Source organism: Vicia villosa, linkage group LG2 (genome assembly GCF_029867415.1).
Source record: "Vicia villosa cultivar HV-30 ecotype Madison, WI linkage group LG2, Vvil1.0, whole genome shotgun sequence".
NCBI classification, from domain to species: Eukaryota; Viridiplantae; Streptophyta; class Magnoliopsida; order Fabales; family Fabaceae; genus Vicia; species Vicia villosa.
The window spans coordinates 44,505,665-44,527,374 of record NC_081181.1 but is presented as its reverse complement, the minus strand read 5'-3'; the positions used below and the strand labels follow the sequence as shown (position 1 = coordinate 44,527,374).

Genomic DNA, 21,710 nt, shown 5'->3' with positions numbered 1-21,710 from the left:
GATTAATCAAGCTTTTTCTGGAGTGTTTTGTTCTATTTTTCTTTATGTACTTGTTGTATCTTCGCACAAATAGTCTCATTTCCTCATCATCGGAGTCTTCCTCATCACTAGTATCACTATCCTCTAGCTCGTGCTTTGAGGTCTTGGAGTTTGAAGCTTTTAGAGCTATTGACTTCTTCTCTACCTCTTTCTCCATGTTCTTATCTTTCTTTGCTCTTTTCTCATGCATGTCAAGGCATTTAAGATGTTGCTCATGTTCCTCTAGTTTACCAAAGAGAGTGGTAATGTCTAAGGTGTTTAGATCATTTGCTTCCTTTATTGCTGTAACCTTGGGTTGCCATTCCCAGTTCAAACATCTTAAGATTTTTTTAGTAGCAACTGCATTGGAAACAGGTCTATCAAGAGAATTTAAACGATTTTTCAAGTGAAGGAATCTCTTCTGCATGTTTTCGATGGATTCACCATCTTCCATGTGGAAGAGTTCGAACTCTTGAGTTAACGTATTGATTCTAGCTAGTTTGACATCATCAGTTCCCTCATGGGCAACTTGCAATGTGTCCCACATAGCTTTAGCGGATCTACAATGGGAAACGCGATAGTATTCATCAACTCCTAGAGTTGAGATTAGAATGTTTCTCGCTTTCCAATCGTATCCATATCTCTTTTCATCTTCAGCATCCTAAGTATTTTCTGGTTTTGGAACAACTGCACCAGCTGCATTTGTCATGGTGATCTGAAAGGGACCGTTGACAATAGCTGTCCAGATGTTCCTATCAATTGCATTGATGTGGACACACATACAATCCTTCCAATAGCCATAGTTTTCACCGTTGAAAACTGGAGCTCTATTGTGAGCCCCTTTAGGTCCGGAAGCCATCTTTCCAATAAGTGTTTCACGTAGCACGGAATTAACCAGAGCTCTTGATGCCACTTGTTAGACGCTGGCCTAAGGATCTATAGGGGGGGTGAATAGATCTCTTAGAGTTTTTCGGAATTATTTGAACTTTAAGCGAAAGCGGTTCTGAATCGACTCGTGTCTATTTCGGACCGCTATTGAAACGATTGTATATGTGTTAAAAACCACAAAACAGTTTGAGATTAGCGATAAAAGGATACCCTATAGAATCAATACGTCGCTCTAGTGAGAATCGATTAACTTCTTAATTTGATATACGTTGTTTGCAATGCTTTGATAACGGTTGAAGCAAAATGACAAACACTTGGTGATAATCTCAATTGATGGTGATTCAATGTGTGGTGAATTGTGATGTTTAAACAAACTCTTAATGCACAATTTTAACACCTGAATCGTTTATCAAATTGCAATTATAACCAAGTATGAACAAAACATAAACAAAAATATAAAGGCGATAAGAACACGATATTTGATGAGGCAGTTCGTCGATCGTCCTCGCTACGACTACATCTGCCCCCAATTCCAAACGGGAATTGGGAAGTTTTCCATTACTATGAAAACAGTTTATATGAAGAAGATTAACAAAGCGATAAACGATAAACTAATTATGTCGATCCTTTGAATCTTCTTTCCCCTTAATCTTGAGCCAGATCAAGGTGTTCCAAGAGCTTCACTTTGATCCTTTCTGCAGTGTCTTGAATTGCTTGAACCCTAGTTCCTCAATCTTCACACTCAGCTTGATCCTCGATGAAACCTCTTGATAAAAACCCCCAAGAAATACCTATCTTGGAGGACAAAACCCGCGGATTTTATTCACCAAAAACCCCACAAATCTTCACCCACTAGGAATCTTCAATTCCGTTCCATGGACGTTATCGAACTCGATCACTAACCCTCAACGCAAGAATGATTATGTGTAATTGTGTTGGAGATGATGAAGAACGAAGATGAGAAGCCTTTGTGTATCTTTCAGTTGTTGGTGTTAAGAACTGCAATAATGAACCTTGGACAATATATATAGAGCTTATTAGTTGGAGTAGAGAAAACTAGAAATTTTGGCATTTTTGATCAAGTAGGTCGACCTCTTGTAGTGCTTAGGTCGACCTAACAGAGTTGCATTTGCTTTGAATAACATTTGTTCCCAGTTAGGTCGACCTGTTAAGGAAGTAGGTCGACCAAAATCCTCTTCAGATACGTTTTGGGGACTTTTCTTCAGTTTAGGTCGACCTAGTTGTTGTGTAGGTCGACCTAGCAGAAGGATGTGTAAATTTCTCCACTTTAGGTCGACCTGGGTTGGGAGTAGGTCGACCTGACTGCTGTTTTTATGAGTTCTTCTTGTTTTACTTGTATTGAGTCGACCTATATGCATAGTGGGTCGACCTGCTCTGTCTTGAGTGACCAATGCTTGCTTTTCTTTGAGTTCTTCTGCTTGTGCCTTGTTGTTTGTTTGCTTGTGGAGTTTGCCATGGATCAAAAACACCTTTGTGAGTGTGATCTTGTATTCACAGTTTCAATTTCTAATATTAATTATCAACTGTTTTGTTACGAGAGTAAAAGGCGGATAGAGGCTAGAATCAATAAAAACGAGAGTTTGAGGTTTTAACTAGACAGTAGGAATTGAACATTAACCTTAAATACAACGAGAGCGCTTTAAGGGTAATTAGACTTCATTTGTTTTCAAAAATTATTTTTAGACTTTAATTGACACAGTGAGAGCGCTCACTTAGGTTTAATAATAAGATCTGAATCAATAAACACGAGAGTGTGAGAAGGAGGTTTTTAAATTGATGATATCTACTGAAAGATGTTTTAAAAATACGACATGCGTCAATAGTTTACTAAATTCCCGAAGTATGACCATTGCAAACCGGTATTTCTCCTTGATCATTTAAGTTAGATTTTATTTTCCCTTATTTTCCCTCTGATTCTAATCAATCAGTTTACTAGCCTTATATTTACGTAGTAATAAATAGATACCGGTAGATCGATTCTTAGTCCCTTGGGATTCGATAATCTTTAAAGCTACGCGATAAGACTATGCACTTGCAGTCAGATTCATTAGACATACTAAGTCATTCGCGATCAAGTTTTTGGCGCCGTTGTCGTGGACTAATTCAGTCAATATCGTAACTCAACTGTTACGTAGTAAAGACTAAGGCACCTTTTTACTTACTTATTTCCCTTTTTGTATGCCAAGTACTCGCTCTCGTAGCGAAGACTTAGTGCTACCTATTCCCGAACCAGAGTGTTCTATAACTTTAAGGCGTCAAGTACGAGGAAATCATACTTATACTCCTATTCCTATTCCTGAACCAGTTGAAGAACCAGTCATGGGTGAACAACCACGTCCTCTCAAATACTACGCTATTCCTTCGCAAGCTGAGCCGCACAATAGCATTTCTACCCCTGCCATCGAGGCAAATAATTTCGAATTGAAGCCTTCATTGTTGTCAGCAGTACAACAAATTCAATTTTCTGGTAGTCCCACAGAGGACCCTAACCTACATTTGTCAGTATTCTTGCAATACGCATACACAGTAAAAGCAAATGGTGTAACCTCAGAGGCGATATGACTACGTCTTTTCCCTTTTTCGCTAAGGGATAGAGCTAGAGCTTGGCTCCAGTTTCTACCTACCAACTCCGTCACTACCTGGAATGAGTTGAAGAAAGTCTTCTTGACACGATATTTTCCACCTAGTAAGACAGCTATGCTAAGAGCCCAGATTAATGGGTTTAGACAAAAAGACAACGAGTCTCTTTTTGAGGCTTGGGAAAGATACAAGGACATGTTGAGGCTTTGTCCGTATCATGGCTTAGAAGAATGGTTAATTATCCACACTTTCTATAATGGTCTCTTGTACAATACGATATTGACAATAGACGCCGCCGCAAGTGGCGCACTAATGGATAAAGCTTATGCCGATGCCTATGCACTTATCGAAAGTATGGCTCAAAACCATTATCACCGGGGAAGCGAGAGAATCCTAGTAGAGAGAACTTTTGGAGAGAAACCTCCGACGAAAAATGGTATGTACGAGATTTGCAGCCTTGACCGTGTCAACGCTAAAGTAGACGCCCTAACCCAAAAGATCGAAAACCTGACCGTAGCACCCGTAGCCACCGTGGCTGTTGTAGCTCCTAACTGCGAAATATGCGGAGTATCTGGACATGCTGCCCTTGAGTGTCAGCTTTTGACAAGAGTTTCCCCCAAACCAGTGAATTATGCTCAAGGAAATCCCTAATCAAACACATATAACCCAGGATGGAAAAATCACCCAAACTTCTCATATAAGAACAACAATTAGTTGTATGCGTCTGGCCAAGCACCTGCTATACCACCTGGATATCAAAAGGCATCAGTAGCTGCTCCTTACGTCCCTAGGAAATCTAACCTTGAATTGATGATGGAAAACTTCATAGCTGTTGCACCCCAATTTTTGATCACTGAGATCCCACCATATTTCCAAATATTAGGATCATCATTATCATCATTATCATCATGCATATCATTTGCTAACCAAAAAATACAAAAAAAATATTGCTTGTTATTTGTGTCCTAAGACAGGAGACTGATCAAAGAGGAAACTGAGCAAATTAGGGTTTTGAGGCCCACAAGGAAGTTCAACATTCTCCTATGATTCAAAAGGTTCTCCCATCAATATCCAAGTCCAAAGATGGCCCAGTTCAAGATCAATCACTCTCAAGATCACCTGAGACCCCAAATTAGGGTTTTAACCTAATTCCACTAGAGGGTTGACTTTTAATCAGGACATGGCTCCAAGACTCAAACCATGATTCAAGGGCATCCAAATCAACATTTTAATCCATTCACATCATTCAATTAAAAATGAGACCTTGATTCATGTGGAATCCACAAAACAACAGTTCATCTGAAAAAGTCAATTCTGTTGGTCAACCTTTGACTTTTGAGAAAAATGGTCAACCATGAACTTTTAAGGACTCGAATCATCAAAAAATGACTATTGAATACATTTGACTAAGAAAAATCAAGAAAATTCATCATGAATCAAAAAGTCAACAAAAGTCAAAATTAAGGTTTTAAAGTGATTTTGACCCTATTTTGGGAACTTCAAATTTCACCTACACACTCAAAAATCTCCCAACATGAAAGTTGTAAATCTTGATCAAATAAACAACTTTTTCACTAGTTTCATTTCAACAAAAAATGATTATTTTGAGAGATATGGAATTATGAAGATTATGTTTAAAAAACTTAGAAATGTTTTAAGTGTTTTCACTCGAATTTTTCCTAACTTTGTGGCCATTTTTCACCATGATCCAAAAGGAGTTTGAGAAAAACTTTAATAAGTGGATTGAAGTATGTAGAAAGGGCTTTCCAAAGAGACCATTATCATGATTTTTCATCACTTGAGCTAGGAGATATGATTTTGTGAAGAAGGCTCTATAACACTTGAATTCCAAACCATGAACATGAATAACAAAGCTTCAAACTTATTCAAATCTGAAAGAATCTTGAAGTACAGCTCCTCTTGCTTGTTCTAAACACCATAATCAAAATATTACACAAGCTTTTGAGTTATAGACCAAGTGGTTCAAGTCTTAACCAATGCATAATGCCATTTCAAGCATAAAGCCATGACTTCCATTTTGAAAAAGTGACTTTAATCACAAAGTCCACTCTCCTTGAGCTTCCAACTTGTTCCTTTGCAGCAAAAGCAACACAGATCCAATAACCAACCACCTAACACTCAAAAAAGCTTCCCTAAGTTGTGATTAAAGCTTGCCAAGTACCCTTGAAACCACAATTTTCTCATTTCTTCACAAAGAAGCAAAAGTACACAATTTGAAAATTATGAAGACATGTGATCTGATTTTTCCCTCCACAAACTACATCTTATGCCTATAAATAGAGGCCCTTGCTCATTGCATCAAACACACCAGAATTCTCTAAGTGACCACTCAACTTGAAATTCTCCTTCTTTCCAACTTTGCATTTTTAAGTCATTTTGAGTTCCATAAGTTCTGGGTGTCAACCAAGCTTTCCAACAACTTCTAATCATCATTTAGAAGCTGTACACCATAATCACTACCCTCAAAATATCCCAAGAAAAATCTCAAAAGTCACTCCTCCACTTTGTCATTTTTAGCTCAAACTTGAAAGTTCTGAGTTTCTCTCAAGTTCTTTGCAAACCAATCATCCAAACACTTCATATACACCATATAGAAGCTATCCAAACCCTTACACCACCTCTGTAACATCTCCACTACCACCATCCATTTTCATCCGTCGTATTTGCGTGTTGAGTTGGGCAGAAAGGTTGAGAGCAGTTCAAAGAAAAGTAAGCACATCAATAGCACCAGGGGAGGTTCAAGGAAACTCATAGAATCCTTCCTTTGTTGCTGGAACATCATTTAAAGGAGGTACCATCTCTTCCCGTTCGGTAAGAAAATCTTGAACTTAAAACTCATAGTTTAAGCTATCGTTTATGCTCATATTTTAGTCTTTATTGTTCATATGATTGGTGTGACTTGAAGTCCTATGAAAATAGGCATTGTTTGAACTTGATTTGTCATTTAAATTAACTTTTGAAAAATTAGCTTACTTCTGGTTTTTATCAAAAATGTGAAAGCTACAATCAATATTAATTTATTCTAAGCACATGGTTGAGTTCCTTGTGAAATTCTAAACAACTTTGGTGTTTACACTTTTGCATTTGGTTGAGAAGTAAGAAAGTTACCATTTTTAAGAAATTGAAAACTTGAACAAAATGTGATTCAGCAGCAGAATCTAGTTTTTTCGAAGGAGAAACCGGTTTCCTCATTTTGGGAAACCCGTTTCCAAAAGCTTATTTTGAAAAATATTTGTTTTTCCATCATTTTTCTCAAGATGTTTCTATAGGAATATTAATTCCTTTTGAGTTAATTTTTTGCACACTTCTTGTTTATGTGGTATATTTTGTGAATATATTTTAAAAATCCAAAAATGTTCATTATTTTATCATTTAAAAATTAAATCAAAAAATAGGTTTTATATGTTAAAAAATACAAAAAAATCATTTTCCTTTTAATATTTTCTCTAAATAAATTTCTAATATTTTTATGAGAATATTTCTAGGGTTAGGTCAATGTCCCTTTGATATATCATGAACCCTTAGACCAATTCTATTTTAGAATTTGGTATTTTAATCATTAAAAATTAATTAGGTTTATGTGTGATTTCAAAACCCTAAGTTTCAGAACACTAATTCAAAAAACATCTTGATCTTTGTTTATCAATGTTAAATGTGATTTGTTTACCTTGATCATTATCTTTTATCCATGTGCATATACTTGTTGATTTTCATCCTTGTATTTTTGTACTTGTTATCCATTGTATTATTATTGTATATATACTTTGTTTACTAACCCATATGCATGAGATATTTATCCATCCATCATCCATCATCCATCATATAAAACATCTTTTATCCATTATCATTTGAGTTTACATTGATCTCTTTGTTATACTCACTTGTTTGTCTTTTGTGACACATGTTATCACACACACACTTGAGGTATTGATTGCTTAAAGTTGTAGAAAAATCCAAAGGAATGGGAATGGTATTGACTAAAATTGTCAAGGTACTCAAACTCTTTTCCAAATCTCTTTTATTTTGTGCTTAGTATTGTTAAAGCTTAGCACTTGTTTTAAAAATGGTTTTGTAATGTTAAAGATCAACCTTTTTAAACTAAACCCTTGGTTTTGTATTGTTAAAGCTCAACCAACCCCTTTTGTTTTAAAACCTTTGAACTAAGAGGAGAATTATTCCCGGTGAAACTACTCTTAGTCCATTGACCTTGTATTGTTAAAGCTTGGTCCCTTTTTATTTAAAATTGGTTTTGTATTGTTAAAGCTCAACCAACCCTTTATTTTAAAACCTTGGTACTAAGAGGAGAATTATTCCCGGTGAAACTACTCTTAGTCCATTGACCTTGTATTGTTATAGCTTGGTCTCTTTTTATTAAAAACCTGTTGAGTATTATTAAAGCTCAACACCCAAAAAGATTTTGGCCACTTTGGCTATTTTATTTTCCTTTTAAGAGGAACTACAAAAGTTCTGACTTCCCTTTTCTTTAAAAGGGGTTTGTAGGCCTAAGATGCAATGTCTTATCGAGCTCACTTTCAAAAACTTCTTTTTCCATCCTCACACTTTATTTAAACAAAAATCACATATGCTTTTCAAAATAAATGTACACAAAAATAATAATATTTTCAAAGAGGTTCCTATGGGATACCTTAGATATGAGGGGTGCTTAAAACCTTCCCCTTGTATAACAAACCCTCCGTACCCAAATCTCTGATAAGTTTATTAATTTTGATTTTAAAAACTTTTGTGAGTTTTATTCGCTCTTTCTCCCATTCCTTTTGGAAACAATAAAGCGCGGTGGCGACTCTGTTTAAAATAAATGAGCTAAGTCTTTCCCATGGCTTTAGTCTCACCAATTTCATCGCTACAATATCTACCCAAGATCAAACTAATAAAGACTTCCTGAATCAAAACGTACACACTAGCAAGCAAGTTAAACGGTTAGCAAGCAAAGTAGACGCTTTAGCCACCCACAACAAAATGCTTGAAACACAAATTTCTCAAGTGGCACAACAATAAGCACCTACTGCTGCACCTGCAGGTACATTTCCTAGCTAACCACAACCGAATCTGAAAGGACATGCTCATGCTATTATACTACAAAGTGGTACAAAGTTAGACAAACCATCCGACACTAGACTTAAAAACCCAGCCATGTATCAAAACCTAGGCAAAACAACTGAGAAGGAAAGTGAACCAAAAGAGAAGGAGAAGGAAGATAATGTTGGTGAGGCCGTAGAAAAAGAAGTACCGTACATACCACCTCCACCTTATAAACCACCCATTCCATATCCTCAAAGATTCGAAAAATCTAAAAGCGTAGGGCAGTTTAAGAAATTTGTTGAACTTCTAAAACAATTAAACATCACAACACCTTTTACGGAAGCTATCACTCAAATGCCCTCGTACGCTAAGTTTCTTAAGGAAATTTTGTCAAACAAGAAGAAGATAGAAGATAACGAAATCGTTACACTTACCGCTGAGTGTAGCACAATAATTCAAAATAAAATGCCTCCTAAGCTGAAAGACCCAATAAGTTTTTCCATACCCTGTAACATAGGAAAGTTTGTCATAGACAAAGCTCTATGCGACTTAGGAGCTAGTATCAGCTTAATGTCCCTATCCATATGCAGAAAGCTTGCAATGGGAGAGTTAAGACCAGCTAAGATGTTAGTGCAACTGGCAGATCGTTCTGTTAAGTATCCAGTAGGCGTTCTTGAAAACATTCCTGTTCACATATGTCAATTCTACATCCCTATAGATTTCATAATAATGGACATAAAAGAGGATGTCAACACCCCTATAATATTAGGAAGACCATTTTTAGCCACTGCCGGAGCCATTATAAATGTAAAAAAGGGAAAGCTGACTTTTGAAGTAGGCAAAGAGAAAGTCGAGTTTATTCTGATACAATTCCTTCAAGCCCCATTTATATAGGATACGTGTTATTTGGTAGACGTCATTGACGAATGTGTAAGAGAGATGGAATCAGGAGAGGAATCTTACTCTGATGTCATAAAAATTCCAATACCCCTGATATTTGAAGATAATAATTGGCTGCTGAGTACTGAGACGATAACTTGAGTGAATGTTTAGCTCTAACACCTAACTATATGTCTTGCCCAAAACTACCAGCGTTGGACCTTAAACCACTACCAAAGACCCTTAGATATGAATTCCTAGACAATGAGCTCAAACGACCAGTAATAGTCAATGCAGACTTAGGACAAACAGAGACAGAAAAACTACTGCAAGTTTTAAGAAAATAACCCTCTACTTTAAGGTATAACATTGTTGATTGAAAAGGAATAAGTCCTTCCATATGTATGCATCACATTATGTTGGAAGAAGACTGTAAGTCTTCTAGAGAGCATCAAAGAAAGATTAACCCGATCCTGAGCATCGTAGTTAAGGACGAAGTAACAAAGCTTCTAAATGCAGGTATCATATATCCAATATCTGATAGTCAGTGGGTTAGCCCAGTTCATTGCGTACCCAAAAAAGGAGGCATAACAGTCACAATAAACAAAGTTGGCGAATCTATAGCAGAAAGAGTAGTGAGTGGTGCCAGGATGTGTATTGACTATAGAAAGGTAAATTAAGCCACTCGAAAGGACCATTTCCCTTTACCTTTTATCGATCAAATGCTTAAACAATTGGCTAAGCATTCTCATTACTGCTATCTTGATGGTTATTCAGGATTCTTCCAAATCCCTATTCGTCCTGATGACCAAGAAAAAACTACTTTCACATGCCCTTATGGCACATTTTCCTATCGACGAATGCCGTTTGGATTATGTAACGCTCCCACAACATTTCAGAGATGCATGATGTCAATTTTTGCTGACTTCATAGATAACATCATGGAAGTCTTTATGGACGACTTCTCTGTACGTGGGCAAAGTTTCAAAGGATGTCTGTCAAACCTAGAAAGGATACTAGAAAGATGCGTACAAGTGAACCTCGTCTTAAACCGGGAGAAATGCCATTTTATGGTTAAACAATTGTGCTTGGACACATAGTATCCGAAAAGGGGATTGAAGTCGATAAAGCAAAAATTGAAGTTATAGAGAACCTCCAACCCCCAAAACTGTAAGAGAAATACAAAGTTTCTTAGGATACGCCGGTTTCTACCGACGATTCATAAAGGATTTCTCGAAGATTTCTAAACCTCTAACCAACCTCCTGATGAAAGATGTTGAATTCAATTTTGATGAAAAATGCTTAAAAGCTTTTGAACAATTAAAAACGGCCCTTATATCCGCACCAATCATGCAACCGTCTGATTGGAGATTGCCATTCGAAATAATGTGTGGCGTAAGTGATTATGCCGTAGGAGCAGTCATAGGACAAAGAAAAGACAAAAAGCTCCATGCAATATACTACTTAAGTAGAACCTTGGACCCGATACAAATGAATTACGCCACCATAAAAAAGGAGCTCTTAGTCGTGGTCTTCGCATTAGATAAATTTTGTTCCTATCTAGTAGGCGCAAAAATAATTATCTACACTGATCACACAGCCATTAGGTACTTATTAGCTAAACAATATGCCAAACCGAGACTATTGAGGTGGATCATACTCTTATAAGAGTTTGATTTGGAAATTAAGGATAAAAAGGGTGCTGAGAACGTAGTAGCTGATCATTTATCAACGATGGAAGTTCTTAAACCTGAAGAAGCGCCGATTAATGATGATTTTCCTTACAAACGCCTAATAGCCCAGTTAGATTCTGAAAGTAATACATTAGAGTGCCTCGTAACCCATTATGAATCTGAGACAACTGAAGTCATAAAAACATTTAACGCTAAAACCGCACTGCCATGGTATGCTGACTTTGTCAACTACTTAGCAGCAGGATTGCTTCCACCAGATTTAACCTATCAACAGAAGAAGAAATTATTTCACGATCTCATACAATACTATTGGGACGAGCCCTTACTTTTTAAGCGAGGCGCCGATGGTATTTTCCGTCGATGTATCCCTAAAAGTGAAATAGAAGACATAATTTCTCACTGTCATGATGCCCTTTATGGTGGACATGCAAGCACATCAAAGACATGCGCTAAAATTTACAAGCTGGCCTCTTTTGGCCTAATCTATGGAAAGACGTTCACATCGCTGTTAAAAATTACGACCGGTGCCAACGCACTAGAAACATATCCAGACGCGATGAAATGCCACAAAAGGTCATTTTAGAAGTGTAGGTCTTTGATGTGTGGGGAATTGATTTTATGGGACCCTTCCCATCTTCTTTTGGAAACAATTACATACTCGTCGCTGTCGATTACGTATCTAAATGGATCAAGGCTATAACTTCTCCAACAAACGATGCACAAGTAGTAATTAAGTTATTCAAGAACATAATCTTTCCAATATTCGGTGTGCCCGGACTGGTCATCAGTGACGGAGGCTCTCACTTCATTTCCAAAATCTTTGAGAAACTTATAGTGAAGTATGGAGTCTGATACCATGTAGTAACACCCTATCACCCGCAAACAAGTGGGCAAGTAGAAGTCTCAAGCAGACAGATTAAGCAAATACTCGAGAAAACTGTTGCCACATCTAGGAAAGATTGGTCCTCTAAGTTACATGAAGCATTATAGGCATATAGGACAGCGTATAAGACACCTATAGGAACCACGCCATTCAAACTTGTCTATGGTAAATCATGCCATCTGCCGGTGGAACTTGAGCATAAAGCTTATTGGGCCATAAAAACCCTAAATTTAAGCTACATTGCTGCAGGAGAAAAGAGATTATTAGACATCAATGAACGGGAAGAGATTAGGCTAGATGCTTACGAAAATGCCAAGATCTACAAATAAAGAACCAAAAAATGGCACGATAAGCGCATGTCTAGAAAAGAGTTCAACGAAGGAGATGTGGTACTCTTGTTTAACTCCAGACTTAAACTTTTTCTTGGAAAACTTCGTTCAAGATGGTCTGGTCCATTCAAAGTCACTAAGGTATTTCTAAGTGGCGCCATCGAAATTAAAGGAAAGTCAAGTGATCCTTTCATTGTAAACAGGCAGCGCCTAAAGTATTACCATTATATTGAAAACAAAGACTATTCAGATAGTATTAAGCTCGTAGACTTTCCCGTCGAATCACAAAACTAACCTTTAGTTTGTCAAGCTTACGACATTAAACAAAGTGCTTTTGTGGGAGACAACCCACCTTTTAACGTTAGCTTTATTTTTATTTCTTAAAATTCCTTTTTTATAATTATTTTAAAAAATAATAACTTATTATTACTTTTAAAATACTAACTTAATTTTACTTTGATCTACTAATTTCAGGCTACTAACTTCTTAACTAACATAAGAGATGGAGTTTACTGACAATATGATAGTTACTTTTGGGAGTGACGCTCAGTAGAGACGTTACGAGATTTTGATGCAGCGTGAGATAGGACTCACCACCTTTGTACATGATTCCACTATGACTGTTCTTGGTATCAGGGAGAGTGTTCACTATATGCTTAGCCAGATATGTTAGGGCGATATCCTTACCAACTGTGCCCCCACTTTCCGTAACCTGACTTTGAGGTTTCTAAGCTCTCCATGTTACGACCCTGACCTTGGATTAGGATTCAATAGAGGAAGAGTTTCTTTTAGGATTTTTGGGTTCACCTACCATTTCACCACCCGTAAGTTGGGTGACTTACTAGGGCTCCCAAGGAGCATAGATGCTTTAATGGAAATTCATGATAACCACTTTCCTAATGACACACTTAACCGCTTTTGGGGTAAGATTTCTGGGCAATATCAAAATGATCCAAATCTCATGCTCTCTTCAAAAATCCACAACCTCGCCATTAGGTATTTCCACATGATACTGGCTTTCACTCTTTTTGGAAAGCCTATGAGCGATACATCAGTGACCAAAGATGAATTATGCATCATGATATGTGTTTTCCAATCCAGACCGGTAGTTGGTGTGTCCTTCATGCTTTCTATGATGTTTACCATTGCCCAAGCTACCCGTGGCCCCATCCTTGTAGGTGGTCTTGTCACTAAGATTGCCCGTGCCTTGTCCCTGAGAGCCCCGCTTGCACGTTTGGCCCCTTTTGGAGGATTTAACTTTATGGACATCACATTTTGCTTCAACAAGGGCCTGATTAGAAATTATGATGCACCACCTTATCAGCTTTTGGTGCACTATGAACCTGTCTATGATCAGTGGTTTTCACACATATAATTACCGTTGTTTTTAAGTATGTTTAAGTTATGTTATTGAGTGTTTTATTTCTTTATTCTACATTTTATGCTTTGGTTGTGTATTTTACTGTTCGCAGGCTTAAAGGAATAAATCGAGACAAATCAATGCCAAAAAGTACAAAAAGGGGAGTTTTGAAGGAAGTGAAAAGTCAAGCTACATGAGGTCTGACACGACCACCTGTGTCACTTGAAACTGGCCATGTTAGGATGAAGTGTGGAAAAGAAAATGCAAAAGAGATGAAAGTCACGGGGCTGACACGGCTCGTGTTAGCAAGTGTGAGATATGGAAATTTTCAGCATGTTTCTCATCGTGATATGCGTGTAGTATTTTGATCATAACTAGAGCTTCGTAACTCAGAATGACGCGGTTCCGGTGGCAAAATTTCGCTAACGAAAAGGGCTACAACTTTGATGAAGAACACAAAGCCAAATTATGAAGTTAAGGGTTCACACGGACCGTGTTAATCAACACGGGCACCCGTGTTGAAATGTGGCTGGAAATGCGAGTTTGAACCAATGTCAGAGGATCAACACGGGCGCCCGTGTGCAGGAACACGGCCCGTGTTGATGAGCGTGGGCTGAATATGTGTTTTTAAGCTTCCTCACTCAAATAGGATCATTAAGGATATTCTTGGCATTTGGTTTCAACCGGAATAGAAGAGAGAGTATAAAAACAACCTTAGGGCAAAGAAAAGAGACACTTTTTGACAGATTAGAGAAAAGAATACAAGAGAAGATTGGAGAAAGCAAGGGTTTGGGAGAGAGGAAGATCTTCATGAACGGAAGCAATTGAAGATTCAATCTCCTCCAATTTCTTGTAATGTCTTTATTCTATATTGTGTTTTCTTTGAATACTATGAGTAGCTAAACCCCCCAATGCTAGGGGGGTGGCTCTGATTTAACTTTGTAATGACTCTGAGTTTGCAATTGCAATAACAATCATGTTTTTAATTGTTGATTTATTCTCTTGATGTTTCTAACGCTTTTCCTTTCGGACAAATTGGAATTGATCTACGATTATCATTTAGGCGGACCACCATTGATAATGCTTTCATGAGAATATGCTATAATAGATATTACCTAGGACTAGGAATACCTTATAGTAACCGGATATTCTTGATAACTTAATTGCTTGATTTCATTGTAAACCTCTAAGGACTTAGGGTTTAGGATGAAGGATCAAAGGTTTTTTTCACTAAGGACTTAGGATCAAACAACCTTAAGAACCGGTAATTGATTATTTAAAATAAGTTGTTGCAATAGAAATTTCAGAGTTGTTACATTGTCAATCATCCACTATCCCTAGCATGTTACTCATATTTGTTACACAGTCAATTTCATTTACTGCTTATTCTATTTTTCGTTAAGTTATAATTACCAAACAAAACCCCATTGAAGTTTTTGTTTAATTGAACCTTGAATTGAACTCATTATTCCTGCGCAGTCCCTGAGATCGACATTCGGGGAATTTTCCCTATTATTACAAGAGGCAAAATAGTACACTTGCTATTTTACCAATCAAGTTTTTGGCGCCGTTGCCGGGGACTGCCATAATATTGAGTTTAAGTTGAGTTCAGTTAGAATTTTGTTGCTCTGCGACTAAAATTTTATTTTCTGCATTTTTATTTTTTTTCTAATTTCGACTAATTTGCTCTAATCTTTGTATGCGAGGAAAGTCCTCAGCTGATTTATCTTTTGACGCAGAAATTGAAAGAACCTTGCACGCAAGGCGTAGACAAGCTCGTCAAAATAAACTGGAATCCGAAGAAGAAGTTGTGACAGTTCATTCAGATTTTGAAAGTGAAGAAGAAGTTATGGGCGAGAATCCACCTCCACCTGAGAGACTTCTCGGAGACTATGGTGTTGCAAATACACTGGGGGGAAGACAAACAATTATCAACCAACCGGTGAATGTTCCTAATTTTCAATTGCATCCAAGCACCATCACTCAGCTCGAAAGAAAGCCTTTCACCGGAAAGGTTAATGAAGATGCAAACAAGCACCTACAGAGGTTTCTGACCATGAGTACAACTTTGAAAATCGAAGGTCATACAGAAGAGGCCAAGAAGCTGAGAATGTTCCCATTCACCTTGGCAGAAGAAGCAGAAGAGTGGTTTTATTCCCTTCCAGCGGGCAGCATCACGTCATGGGAAGAAATGGAAAAGGCTTTCTTGAATGAGTATTTTCCCGCCTCGGTCTTTATAAGGAAGAGGTATGATATTTTGAATTTCAAGCAGCAGGAGGGTGAACTATTAGGAGATGCTTATAAAAGATTCAAGAGGAACCTAGTAGCATGTCCCACTCACAACATGGACAAAACCGACCAAATGCAGATATTTGTCAATGGGCTGAAAATGAAAACAAAGCAGTTAATCGATACAGCAGCTGGAGGCTCAACAAATTTCACAACAGCCTCAGGAATTATCAAGATCATTGAAGCTATAGCTGCAAATGAGCATTTGGAGTTGTATGACAGGTGTACTAATAAACTTGAAAGAGTTATTGATCTGAAGTTGGAAACCTCAAAAATTCGGGTTGAAGATGCAATAGCTGCAGAGATAGAAAAGAGATTGAAGGCGATGAATATAGGTACTCAACAGGTTGCTCAAGTCCAACAAGCTCAACCTGTAATCTGTGAAATTTGCCAAGGTCCTCACCAAACTGTATACTGTGTTGCTACTCCCAAGCAAATTGAAGAAATCAAATTCTTGAGGCAAAACAATCCGTATGCTAACACCTATAATCCAGGGTGGAAGAATCATCCCAACTTCGCTTGGAGAGACCAACAACAAAATCCTCAGAAGGCAGAGTGGGAAGTGGCAATTGAAAGATTGGTTGGGCAGTGCTCTCAGTTCCAAGAAGAAACAAGAAACAACCACAGAAACACCACCGCCTCAATTAAAAATCTGGAAGTTCAAGTGGGTCAGATAGCACAACATCTCACTCTACAGGCACAAGGTACCTTTCTGAGCTCAACTATGAAAAATCCAAAAGACCAAGAGAAGATTAATGTTGTTACTACAAGGAGTAAGAAAGTGGCAGAATCAGAAACAGAAAAAGAGGAAATAGATGATCCCTTGGTCATTGAGGTAGATTTGGAGATAAGAGAGAATGCGAAAGAGCCCGAAATTGTGATACCACCAGTTAAGCCACGTGAAGAGAAAAATAAGAAAGGTGTTAAACCAGAAATCAAGCTACCTTTTCCTTCTAGAGTGACAAAGAAGAATTCAACAGAAAAGGATTTTGAGAAGTTTGCAGCCTTGTTTAAAAAATTAGAGGTTAATCTACCTTTCTTTGAAGCACTTGAGCACATGCCTTTGTACAAGAAGTTCATGAAGGAGGTTATCGGTAAAAAGAGACCATTAGGGGGAGAACCAGAAATTGCAACTGAAAAGTGTAGTATAGTCTCTCCAGCAAGGAAGATTCCCATCAAGAAGAAAGACCCTGGAGCGGTGGCGATACCATGCACCATCAAGAACAGAATGTTTAAAAAGGTACTCATTGATTCTGGTTCTAGTGTGAGTTTAATGCCATTATCTATCTTTAAAAAGCTTGAATTGGGAAAGATAAGTGAAAGTGAGACAAAGTTGAAGTTCGCTGATCACACCATCAAGAAATCATATGGGGTAGCTGAGGACGTACTAGTGGAGGTTGATAAGTTTGTATTCCCTGTTGACTTCCACATCATGGACATTCCTGAAGATGAAGAAACTCCTATCCTTCTTGGGAGACCATTTTTGTTGACAAGTCGTTGCAACTTTGACATTGAGAAAGGGACTCTGACGTTGAAAGCCTTTAATGAAGAAGTAACCTTAAAGATGTTAGAAGTCAAGAAACAAAGTGTAGGTGTAAATGATCAAGCTTCTGTTGGTATGATCGAAAGTGAGGGAGAATACAAAAGCCCTAAACATCTCCAAGAAAAAGTTTCAAGCATAGCCTCTCTGGTGGAACCAACTCATATAGCTATCAAAAGTCCTAAGAAAGAGCATGGTGAGAAGAAGAATGTGGGAAGTGAATTGAAGAAAAAAGTTGTCCATACGTTTCATCATCATGAATTTTTGGTTGCGAAGGTGAAAAGCAACCAGGTGTGGAAGCGAAAATACCCTCCATAATAAAGGGTATTGGACCGTCGAGCCATGCGATGTTAAACGAAGCGCTTTGTGGGAGGCAACCCACACTTTTAATAATTAATTTCTCTATTTGTTTATTTTATTTTCAGGAAATAAAAGAGGACATCTCTGGTGAAAGCTTGGAAGTGATCATTAGAGTGCATTACCCTCTGTGAGTCACCTCTCTCAGGCTCGTTCTGAAACATTGAGGCCAATGTTTAGTTCAAGTTTGGGGGAGGTTTTTCTCTTTGCATTTTATTTTTATGTTATTGGTATGATGTGAAACCATAAAGTGAATTCTGCCCAAATTTTGACCGAAATTTTAATTTTTGTTGAAGAAGTTTTGATCCTAAAGAGCGATCGGGAATAGTATATAGAGATGAAGCGAGGTTTGTTTGAGGACAGGAAGTGCAGAATAATGTGACAAGAAGAGGTTTGTTTAAACACCCTTGGTTCCCTAAAAGAAATACGAGTCTAACGTGTAGATTTGCACCATAGTACTTGTCTCTTGAGAAGTACTTCTCGAGTAGTTTATTGATACAGTCTGGCATAATTCAGATTCACTTGCATGCTGACTGGTTGAGAAAAAAAAATAAAGATATATAAAGTTGGCACCAAATGATGAAAAGGCGGTAAAAGGCAATCGGCTCGCTAAGTTGGGTAACCCTTACCCGGTTATTCAGCCCAAAGGAGATTGATCCCCAAACGTCGTCCAAAAGGACAATATATAACTGCAAAGTTTGAAAATTTCATCGGTAATAAAAAGTAGCCAATGCTGCTAGTTTGGTGCCATGAAAAGAAAATAAGAAGCCTTGATTCGTCTCATGCAAGTGATGAGTATTATAAGAGATGCAGTGCCTTAATATGATTGTCCGAATGAAAGAGGAGGAAAATCAGAAAGAGACTTAAGTGCAAAGCATAGTTGGAGAGGTATCCAAAACGGGAGCTTGAGGTTTAATGTGGTAACAAAACTCGTCGCGTCATGTGAATGCCGAACCAACTGTTTCTTGATCAGTACAGACGGATATCTCACGTATGAACACCGTGTGCTTTGAGGGTCATTAACTTTTGTAATTGTCGCTTGAGGTCAAGCAACGGTTTAAGTTTGGGGGAGTTTGATCAGTGGTTTTCACACATATAATTACCGTTGTTTTTAAGTATGTTTAAGTTATGTTATTGAGTGTTTTATTTCTTTATTCTACATTTTATGCTTTGGTTGTGTATTTTACTGTTCGCAGGCTTAAAGGAATAAATCGAGACAAATCAATGCCAAAAAGTACAAAAAGGGGAGTTTTGAAGGAAGTGAAAAGTCAAGCTACATGAGGTCTGACACGACCACCTGTGTCACTTGAAACTGGCCATGTTAGGATGAAGTGTGGAAAAGAAAATGCAAAAGAGATGAAAGTCACGGGGCTGACACGGCTCGTGTTAGCAAGTGTGAGATATGGAAATTTTCAGCATGTTTCTCATCGTGATATGCGTGTAGTATTTTGATCATAACTAGAGCTTCGTAACTCAGAATGACGCGGTTCCGGTGGCAAAATTTCGCTAACGAAAAGGGCTACAACTTTGATGAAGAACACAAAGCCAAATTATGAAGTTAAGGGTTCACACGGACCGTGTTAATCAACACGGGCACCCGTGTTGAAATGTGGCTGGAAATGCGAGTTTGAACCAATGTCAGAGGATCAACACGGGCGCCCGTGTGCAGGAACACGGCCCGTGTTGATGAGCGTGGGCTGAATATGTGTTTTTAAGCTTCCTCACTCAAATAGGATCATTAAGGATATTCTTGGCATTTGGTTTCAACCGGAATAGAAGAGAGAGTATAAAAACAACCTTAGGGCAAAGAAAAGAGACACTTTTTGACAGATTAGAGAAAAGAATACAAGAGAAGATTGGAGAAAGCAAGGGTTTGGGAGAGAGGAAGATCTTCATGAACGAAAGCAATTGAAGATTCAATCTCCTCCAATTTCTTGTAATGTCTTTATTCTATATTGTGTTTTCTTTGAATACTATGAGTAGCTAAACCCCCCAATGCTAGGGGGGTGGCTCTGATTTAACTTTGTAATGACTCTGAGTTTGCAATTGCAATAACAATCATGTTTTTAATTGTTGATTTATTCTCTTGATGTTTCTAACGCTTTTCCTTTCGGACAAATTGGAATTGATCTACGATTATCATTTAGGCGGACCACCATTGATAATGCTTTCATGAGAATATGCTATAATAGATATTACCTAGGACTAGGAATACCTTATAGTAACCGGATATTCTTGATAACTTAATTGCTTGATTTCATTGTAAACCTCTAAGGACTTAGGGTTTAGGATGAAGGATCAAAGGTTTTTTTCACTAAGGACTTAGGATCAAACAACCTTAAGAACCGGTAATTGATTATTTAAAATAAGTTGTTGCAATAGAAATTTCAGAGTTGTTACATTGTCAATCATCCACTATCCCTAGCATGTTACTCATATTTGTTACACAGTCAATTTCATTTACTGCTTATTCTATTTTTCGTTAAGTTATAATTACCAAACAAAACCCCATTGAAGTTTTTGTTTAATTGAACCTTGAATTGAACTCATTATTCCTGCGCAGTCCCTGAGATCGACATTCGGGGAATTTTCCCTATTATTACAAGAGGCAAAATAGTACACTTGCTATTTTACCAATCAGTCTACCATTTTGCTTTACCTAGTCCTAGAAACACAAGTGTGCATGATGAGAAAAATTGGTTACATGACTTGAAGGACAAGATGAAACCGACCCTGAGAAGGAAGAGACCGATCCATTGACACCGCCAGGCTACTATGATATTTCCCCAGTTACCCATAATGAAGATGTACCTATGGTTGATCATGCTGCTGCCATTGTTGCTCTTCGGAATGATGTTGTCACTCTTCGTAGTGATATGGATGCTATTCGTACCGATATTGGTATTCTTCGCGCATATTTTCATGGTTTTATGGATATAGTGACGGAGAATCTCGATCATCTATTTCACCATTTCCATTCTACACCACCCCCTAAAAGTGGCTAATTGAAGATTTTGTTTTAGTTTTTCTAACTATCACACTTTAACAATGAGGACATTGTCTAGTTTAGGTGTAGGGAGAAGGAAATATTTAGTTAGGATTTCCTATTTTAAGTATTTTATTTTCAAGTTAAGTATTTAGTTAGTATTTTTTGTTTCGTTAGCATTTTATTTCTAGAATAATTTTGTTCTAAGTTTTTTTGGTTTCAGTAATTTTAATACCAGTATGTTTATTTTCCCTTATTTGTGTTCTTTTAAATTTCCTTCTGCTATGTATTAACTGATACTGATGCTTTTATCAAGTGAAAATAAAATAATTGCTATCAGTTAATTACTGTGTTTGTGTTCATCAGTGTGTTGAGTGCATTAATTTTTTCCAGAATCCTATTATTTTAACACTACTGATACAAATATTACTGATACAAGGAGATCTGTATACCTCTGCATGCTAAAATATAATATTGTAGTCAAAGCAATATATGCCACCTAATTTTTCTGGTCCAATCAAAATGCATGCAACCATGGTCAAAGACTGCAATGCTGCAAAGACCATGACCTACAAGGACCATGCATGCACATGCAAAGACCAGGACACGCAAACATAAATTTTGGCATTAAGCAAGGTGTGACGACCGTCAGGCTTGGTGTGCCGACTGTCACACCCTTGTCCTCTCCCTCTGCCATTCGCCAGCCCCTTAAATGCACACACTAAATTGTGTTTTCATTCCAGGGCCTCTTAAATTCATTTTTCCTTCATCTTCCACTGTCCCACCTTCTTAATACACTCATTCATTTCCATAACACCCATTTTT

The 21,710-nt window shown here is 37.6% G+C and overlaps 1 protein-coding gene and 1 non-coding gene across 2 annotated transcripts; one reads left to right on the top strand and one right to left on the bottom strand.

The window, feature by feature from the left end:
• Positions 1 to 3,624: 3,624 nt before the first annotated feature.
• On the bottom strand, positions 3,625 to 3,731 carry LOC131654394 (small nucleolar RNA R71). The gene has a single exon (XR_009299435.1). It is a non-coding gene; the product is annotated as a small nucleolar RNA R71 (small nucleolar RNA).
• Positions 3,732 to 8,679: 4,948 nt separating this feature from the next.
• LOC131648958 (uncharacterized) lies at positions 8,680 to 9,462 on the top strand. Its single transcript, XM_058918694.1, has one exon. The coding sequence runs from the start codon at positions 8,680 to 8,682 to the stop codon at positions 9,460 to 9,462; it is 783 nt and encodes a 260-aa protein (XP_058774677.1).
• The last annotated feature ends 12,248 nt before the right edge of the window (positions 9,463 to 21,710 follow it).